Below are 9,020 nucleotides of genomic sequence, written 5' to 3'. Positions count from 1 at the left end.
ACCAAGAAGTAGAGGCCGCGATTAAAAAACTAAAAAACAATAAAGCCGCGGGAAATGACTCTATACCAGCTGAGTTATTCAAATATGGGGGCGTCGAGCTCACTTTCAAAATCTATAAACTAGTATGTGACATCTGGACAAATGAAACAATACCCGAAAATTGGAAGGAATCTATCATTATACCGATTTTTAAAAAGGGTGATAAGACAGACTGCAATAACTATAGGGGTATTTCACTTTTAGCAACGTGCTACAAAGTTCTGTCAAACGTAATACAAGCTAGACTCATTCCATTCGCGGAAGATATAGTAGGAGATTATCAGTGCGGATTTCGGCGCAACAGATCGACGATCAAATGTTTACCATAAGACAGTTGTTAGAGAAAAAGTGGGAATTTTGCGAAACCATACACCAACTATTTATAGATTTTAAAAAAGCGTACGACTCTATTAAGCGAAGCAAAATGTATCAAATTCTAGTACTTCTCGGTGTACCGAAAAAACTCGTGAGATTAATTCAAATATGTCTGAACGGAAGCACGGGAAAGGTCCGAGTAGGCGGTAATGTATCAGAACCCTTCATGATACGCGATGGTTTAAAACAAGGGGATGGGCTCTCTACGGTGCTGTTCAACTTAACGTTAGAGTATGCCGTTAGAAAAATGCAGGTTAGCCAGCTGGGCGCAACGCTTAATGGAACAACGCAGATACTAGGCTACGCAGATGATTTGGATATACTGGGGGATTGTAGGGAAACGGTAGCAAGAAACGCGGAAATCCTCATAAAAGCGGTGGAGTATACAGGGTTAGAAGTTAGTGAATCAAAAACAAAGTACATGATTGTGGATAAGCTAGGCATCTGCAGAGGGAAGGAAGATCTCAGAGTTGGGAATTTTACTTTTGAAAAGGTTAGCGAATTCAGGTATCTGGGTACGACCATAAATGATAGAAACGAGATTAATGTCGAAATCAATAAGAGACTCCATTCGAGTAATGCTTGCTTCTACGCCGTGAGTAATTTACTTAAGTCGAGGCTGTTGTCTAAAAACGTTAAAATAAGAATATACAGGACAATAATACTGCCGGTGGTTCTGTACGGGTGCGAAACGTGGGCTCTCACTAAGCAGGCGGACAACCGTTTTAGGGTATTTGAAAATAAAGTCTTGCGAAAAATATACGGGCCGAAGAAAGATGAGGAAACCGGGGAATGGAGGAGACTACACAATGATGAGTTACACAATCTGTACGCGTCACCAAATATTAACAGAATAATAAAATCGCGCAGATTGGGATGGGCAGGGCACGTAGCGAGAATGGGAGACGACCGTACGGCAGCGCGTGTCATGAAGGGCAGGCCGATGGTAACGCGACCTCTAGGTAGACCTAGACGTAGATGGAAGGACAACGTAAAAACGGATCTGGTAGAAATAGGACGGGTGGGTGTCTATCGGAGAGGTGCATCTTGGGTGGGGTTGACACAAGATAGGGCAGCGTGGAAGGCTTGCGTAGATGAGGCGATGAACTTACGAGTTCCAAATGCCATGTAAAAAAAAAAAAAAATTAATTTTGTTGGAGGAAGCTAAGTGCCAAAGAATTGGCAGCGGTTTTTTTCTCTCTTGGAGAAAAAGGTATTAGGGAAAATCTTAGAAAGTCCATAGCATGACCTTGTTTATGGGGTCGTCGGAACAGCCCCATCCCCAATGTCAGTTGTGTGTCGGATTCATACCGACTAAACCCATCCCTCTTACGGGCAGGTGAAAAAACACCCAGCCGTAAAAGGAACGCCCTCTTTATCTTTATCGACCATTGGTAAACGTGCCTAGCTCCATCTTCTATGCCCCTGGACCCCGCGGTACCACCGTCAAGCAATGCTTCGCGACGGGGCGAAAGGCTTTCGCCTGCTTCTGGTTGATGTGGTCGTCATCACTATAGTCATCCTTCATTTTCTGCGTCGCACACACACACGTACATACTCAGCCTCTTCGTCTTCTTCTGTCTTCTTCGTCCTTTCTGACTTTTTTGAGAATGTCTGCTGCATAGTTGCTGATTGCGCACCATCTATCCTTTGAAGTCAGCATGGCCGTCATAATCGACTCAGGAGTTACTCTGGTCTGAAGATAACTCTTAAGTTCTTCTCACTCCTGCTGATATCGTGAGTACTTGCAAAAGACGTGCTCGACATCCTCTGTTGCATCCGAACATTGGGCAGTTCGGACGGTCGTCTAGTTTGAACCGATGCAGGTACGCCCGGAAACATTCATGTCCGGTCAAAAACTGCGTGGGGTAGTAATTAACTTCCCCATTTCTTCTTCCAATCCAGTCTTCTATCTTTGGTATAAGGCGATGAGTGCATCGCCCCTTGCCTAGCGTCCCATCTTGTTTGCCATTCACCCATCGTCTTCTTTCTTGCAGCATCCCAGATCTCTTTCTGGCTTTTGTCATTCGATCGTCTCCTGCCTTCAAATACGTCCTTTTTTCCAACGCTAAAAGGCCAATGGGTGACATGCCTGCTATAATGCAGACAGCATCATCCGATACCGTGCGGTAAGCGGATGCCACTCTTAGTGCACTTCGCCTACACACGGTAGTCAACTTTCGTGCATACGATTTCACCCGCATCGCATCTGCCTACACTGGGGCTCCGTATAGCATAATCGATGTAGTTACACTAGCTAAGAGTAACCTTCGCTTCTGAGTTGGCCCTCCTACATTCGGCATCAATCGTGATAGAGTAGCGCTAACTTTTGCTGCTTTATCACTGACTACTTCCAGATGCTGTTTAAAACTTAGTCTTGCATCGATGGTGATACCCAAGTATTTAATAGTTGGTTGAGAAACGATCTAATGTCCATCCACCGTCAGTGTGATTTCCTCCATTTCCTTCCTACTGGAAATGAGAATTACTTTCGTTTTTTGACTGGCTCATTTCAGACCCGTCTCTGTTAGCCATTCGTGTATTATACGGGTTGACTCTTCAGCTATGTCTGTCACCTCTTATTTATGTTTCGCTACTACTACTACTGCTATGTCGTCAGCGAATCCCACGACTGTGGCTCCTTCAGGTAATTGTAGCTTTAGTACCCCGTCGTACATGATGTTCCAAGTCGGTGGGCCAAGTACTGACCCTTGGGGGACGCCCCCTGTAACTTTATAGGTCTTGGTACATCGTACGGACATCATTCTTCTTATATATAAGGGCACATCCTGCTTCCGGAGTGCCTCGTGTATTTCACTCTATCTGGCCGAATTAAATGCATTTTTGACATTCAATGTAACTATAGCGCAATACATCTTTTTTCCTCCCTTCCATCTTTTTCCCTCTATCGCTGTTTATGCAGTGTCAATCACTAGACTAACTGCGTCCAGGGTTGAACGCTTCTTTCTGAAGCCATATTGATGTTCCGCTAATCCACCTTTTCCTTCTATAAAATGATCCATTCTGACGCAGATAATGCGTTCCAGGATCTTACCTGGAGTATCCAGCATGCAGAGCGGTCTGTATGATGAGGACTCCTGGGGTGGTTTCTTTCCCTTTGGCAGAAGCACTAGTCGCTGTCTCTTCTAGATTGTGGGAAATGTTCCCTCTTCTAGACATGTATTGTACAAGTCTACGAAGACCTCTGGATAAGCATGAATGGCATGCTTTAATGCAATATTTGGAATGCCGTCCGGCCCTGGGGCCTTGTTGTTTCCTACCCCTCTGCAGGCGGCTAACAATTCCTCAATCGTGATCGGAGGGATAGGCTCTTCATTCACACCTCTTTCGATGACACTTGGCTCTTCCAGTTGCCTGGGAAACAGTGTGGTCACTGCCCGGTGCAATAGTTCCGGGTACTTTGGTTAAGGCACGTAGCTGTCTTTAATCTTCTTCATTACTATTTTATACGGTCGTACCCAAGGGTCTTGTTCGACCTCGTCCTGCAATTCCTTAAGGGGTCAAGCCTGGGTTGAATCCAGCAAAAAAAAAACAAAAAGATATTCTTCTTACCAAACAATTTTTTATTTGATGTAATTTGAAAAAAAAATTCTATCGAAAATATATAAAATACACACTATTTTTATCGGAAAAAAAACATGTATATATCTTGTAAAGTCATGGACCAAAATTCATGACATTACACTATATAAATAAGTGTTTTTGTCACTTGCCACGGCTTTCTGAAAGATCCGGACCGTCTTCTTCACTCTATCCGGGCTTAAAATGTACCTTAAACATGCCCCCTCAGACCTAATGAAAGACATTTCTGAAAAATATTAATTAAATGTTGTTAGCAACAAGTACAGTGTGAAAAATATTAATTAAACATTGCTAGCAACAGCTAGCGTCTACAATTTCCTTGCCTATACCAGTTTTATAGTATTTCTTCCTTGCCCGTTGTTCTCGTCTTCTTGTCCAGTGACACTCGCAATCTCCTTGTCCCACCAGTATACTGGCGGTCGTCTACTGTATGCCACTCTTCGAGGCATAGCAGCCTCACATGCTTGGGTGATGTTTGCTGTCACCTGCTCCACCTTGCTGTTTGCTGTTCTATACAGTTGCATTTCTTTAAGTGCTAACAGGAACATCTCCTTATCATAATCTTTCATTTTCCAACTAACTCTATTGGTCGTTGTACTCGCGCTGGGTCCCTGTTTTGATATTCCTACCTCTGGTGATAACTTCCTGCCAGGGTGGGTCTGCCTTTTCTTCCGAAGACACCTGTGATTGGCTTTTTAATGTGACTACTACAGGGGCTACTTCCTTATCTTTCTTCGTTTTTTAGCGTAGTTATCTTGTCGCCCTTCTACCTGGCTTGGTGATATTGCCTTACGCTTATTTAGCGTTCTTGTCGTCACCGCGTTTGATGCATCTATCGTCTGTGATGCATTGTCCTCCTTCTGAATATGCTGCTGGTTCGGTGACATTTCCGCTTTTTTTAGCATCAATCCAAGGCTCTCCTTGCTCTTTTCCAGCACCACTTGTCCTCTTTCAAGCCGCTAAACCTGTGATATAATCGCCGATAGATCGCATTTAACAGACTTATGAATGTTGGATGCGTTTGACACAAAATTATCCATAGAGTCCAGCCTGTCTCGGATCTTCTCCCATATGCTTTCTCGTTCTCGCTCATCATCCCGGATTTTATTCCAGATCTCGAGAGCTCCTTTTCACTTTTCCTGCGTTCTCTCCTTGCTTGGTTAAATTATCAATGCTCGATAGTAGTCTTCATCCCGGTATGTGTCCGACCACCCTCAATCCCCTCGTCTATGGAGGCAGCTGACATGACCCCAACACATGACTGTAAGCGATGCCAGACTGGGAACATCATACCAGGGTATAGCACGCGATACTGCCCTAGCCCATCTACTCTCTCGAACCTCCCACCCCGAACAAAGTGCTTGGTGGCGTGGCGAATTTCTGTCAGACATCATCAGCAGTATCACGCACTCGCCTTAGCCGATAACTGGCTATGTAACCGGCCTCCCGTCTTGCCGTCAGCGGGTACCAAAGGTGGTTCAGGTCACTTTGGCTCGCAACCTTAGAATTATCAGTATCGAAATCAAACAAGTACCATCCCAAAAATAGAACTCTTTTTTTCTTTCTCTTAACCTTCCCAGCTTGCAACATTCTCTTCCGAAGAAAAGTTTTTAGTATGCATGGAGCTCAAACTTTGTTTTCTCTTGGTCTGATATAGCGACATGCAGGCGATTTAACAATCCCTCAACCTAAATAATAAGTATTTAAGGGTTCCAGCCTGGGTTCCTGCAAAAACACAACAAAATATTCGTCTGAAATTTTTTTTTCTTTTGAAGTAAATTTAAAAACAAAAAATATCTACTAAAAATATTTACAATATACACTATTTCTACCAAATAATATCATATATATACCATACAAAATCATTGACCAAAATTCATGACATTTTACTATATAAATAAGTGTTTTAGTCACTTGCCACGGCTTTGTGAAAGATCCGGACCATCTTTTTTTCTCTACCCGGGCTTAAAATGTACCTTAAATATGCCCCCTCAGACCTAATGAAAGACATTTCTGAAAAATATTAATTAAATGTTATTAGCAACAAGTACAGTATGAAAAATATTAATTAAATTTATTAGTTACGTATACAACGTATGGATAATAATATTTAATTAATATTTTTCAGAAATGTCTTTCATGAGGTCTGAGGGGGCATGTTTAAGGTACATTTTAAGCCCGTGTAGAGTAAAGAAGACAGTCCGGATCTTTCACATAGCCGTGGCAAGTGTGTCTGATAAATAGTGTGTATTGTAAATATTTTCAGTACACTGAGAGAACTATATATTAAAATTTACTACATATGTAGGAAAAATTACTATATTAGATATCATAGATATAGATATTCATAGTAAAAATTGTTAGACTTATATTAAAACTTGTTACGTGTTTACTAGAAATGACTACATTATATAATAAAAATTATTTTAAGATTTTTTATCCGTGTGCCAGAATTTGAGGTTATAAACTTGATTTATGCAGTAATCAAAGACCAAAATCTATAATTTTTTGTTTATCTGGATTAGTAAGTGATATAATTAATATTAACTCATGAGTAAATGTGATTAATATATCAGATTTGAAATTTAGTACATAATAGTACTGTTTGGGTCAGCGCGCTTGACTTCCATGCCGGAGGTCCAGGTTCGATTCCCGTCGCCGCAAAAAAATTTCTTTCACTTGACAACATTAACTATCAATAATAATAACAATCGAATAAGCGCGTAAAATTGGCCAGCAAAAAAAAAATTAAATTTTTACAAATTTCATTTCAGTATAGAAATTACTATCTGAGATAGTAAAATTTAATACTAAGCAAGTATAACCGCCCGTTACTATATAATATAGTAATTTTTCCTGCATATATAGTAAATTTTAATATCTAGTTTTCTCAGTGTAGATATTTTTTAGACGAATATTTTGTTGTTTTTTTGCAGGATTTAACCCAGTCTGGACCCCTTAAAAAGAAGAAATACCTGGAAACTTAATTGTTTCTAAACAGTTAATCATAAGCGAATCGCTCATTTACCTTTTTTGTCTTTATCTGTTGATCAACGTAAGATTTCAGCAACTTTTTACAAGCTTGAGTTTTAAACATCCAATACTCCAAAGCCTGTAACTGTATCTCATTCCAATCAAAAGAATCTTTTCGTCATTCTCTAGATTTTTCAGAATGCTTCTTTTTTCCAGCAGTTACTCTAAAACTTAAAACATCAACTTCATTGACAACAATGAGCAGTGCTTAGTTTTGAAAAAGAGATTTGACGGATTTATAAAGTTTCATCTAGAAAAGACGTTCAGTCAAAGATGGTACAGTGATTTGGTTGTGAAAGCATATAGCTACACCTCAAAATCAGCTGTGGTAATCTAAAAATATAAATATAGTATAAAACCCAGTCATAAGTATACAGGTAAATGTTTTAATTCAAAATAATTAGTTTATCCATACTTACTAAACATGACTTACTTCTTTTTCTTCTTAAAAGCTATACCCTCCTGAACAAGATAGAGTGCAGAATTTAGAAAGAAGAAAAATAGTATGAATATAACTAAAAAACTTTGGATAAATAAAACTTCAAAGTTATCCATTTTGGAGCACGCCCAACCTACCGAAACGCAATATACCGTAGTGTCGTCATGGTTCGATGACTAATTAGACACATGAAATGGCATACTCATATCGTATTCCTGTCGGTACAGCAGGACACAGTTCTGCGGGGAACATGACACCGAAACAATGGAAAGAACGCATTGTAGATAGGCTCCAGCTAACACACGCAGACATGTGTAAGGCTTATCCCTATATATGAGAAGCCTGAATTCCGCTCATGCCTGCACATATTTTCCATAAAATGTGTCACACAGAATGTGGTACACCAGTTATTACTGGCCCAATGTTGGACAACCAGCCAGATAGGTGTTACATGCATTTCCTACCACGGTTATTATAAGTACATAGTTTGCGTATTTTATTTCTCATTTCCTATTTTTACTCATACTCAATTAATACTCTGATTTACAACGATGACTTATATTTTAATTGTGCACTTTGAGATCATTTTTCTCCAAATTTTAACATTTTTGAGATTAAGTATTTTAACTTAGTTTGGTGACATTCATCAAGCACATGCAAATTCACAAAGTGATACATGTCATTCAGTCTACAATTTTCAAGCCTCAGTCTTAATTTTGTAATGGCCTCGTGCATACAAAGAATTCCATAGTAGTTTTTAAATGCTGTATCGTTATTTCATTCAGTCTCTTTTCAATTATTTTCGAAATGATGAATGTAAATTTAAAAGAAATTCTTGGAATCTCATGAGATGGAGCACATTATGAAAAAAGTACAGTTATTAACGTAGTTGATGGATCAACTAAATCATTATGCATCGGAACTATTCATTTTTATAAATATACGATTAAGCTAAACATATGATGTACTACGTTATAAATATACTCGAATGACTGCAAAATACAAAAATATCTATCAATATTCTGAGGTTATACTTACGAAGAAAAAAATCTCAAAAAGACTATTAAATCTAGTCATCGTTTCGTCCCTTGACAGAAAATTTAGTCGGATGAATTTATAGACCCGTACGATATCTGCAAGTATTAGTAAAGTACAGCAGAGTTGCTTTCATCAAGGTATTAAAGTTTAATTTAATAGTATTTTATACCATAGAATAGCATTTCTCAAACAAAATTAATAGCGATCAATAACTACATCCTGCAGATAACTTCAATTGAACTATGAAAAATCACACATAAGTATAGGTTGTAACACGGCAAAATTTCGCCGTGTAACAACGATGTTCGACGTGGTCGGGGTAGAGCGTCTCAAGGCTACCTATGTGAATGAGAGAGTGAACGTGTCTAAGTGCGTCGTTTAATTTTGAGTGAACGACGAGAGAGGAGCAGTGGCTGCGATGGATGAAAAGGACAACGCACGTCGCCGACTCGTGAGTAAGAGACGGGGAGCAACGTTGGCGCAGAAGCAGCGA

At 39.7% G+C, this 9,020-nt stretch overlaps 1 protein-coding gene across 1 annotated transcript; it reads right to left on the bottom strand.

Annotated features, from left to right (window-relative positions):
- Positions 1-2,123: 2,123 nt before the first annotated feature.
- LOC116416078 lies at positions 2,124-2,504 on the bottom strand. Its single transcript, XM_031922564.1, has one exon. The coding sequence runs from the start codon at positions 2,502-2,504 to the stop codon at positions 2,124-2,126; it is 381 nt and encodes a 126-aa protein (XP_031778424.1).
- Positions 2,505-9,020: the final 6,516 nt, after the last annotated feature.

The sequence above is a fragment of the Nasonia vitripennis genome, chromosome 2 (genome assembly GCF_009193385.2).
Source record: "Nasonia vitripennis strain AsymCx chromosome 2, Nvit_psr_1.1, whole genome shotgun sequence".
NCBI lineage: Eukaryota > Metazoa > Arthropoda > Insecta > Hymenoptera > Pteromalidae > Nasonia > Nasonia vitripennis.
Note: the sequence above shows the minus strand (reverse complement) of the source record. Positions and strands in the feature narration are given on the sequence as shown.

Coding starts and splice junctions, on each gene's coding strand:
- LOC116416078 (XM_031922564.1), bottom strand. CDS start 2,504: ATGTCACCCATTGGCCTTTTAGCGTTGGAAAAAAGGACGTATTTGAAG.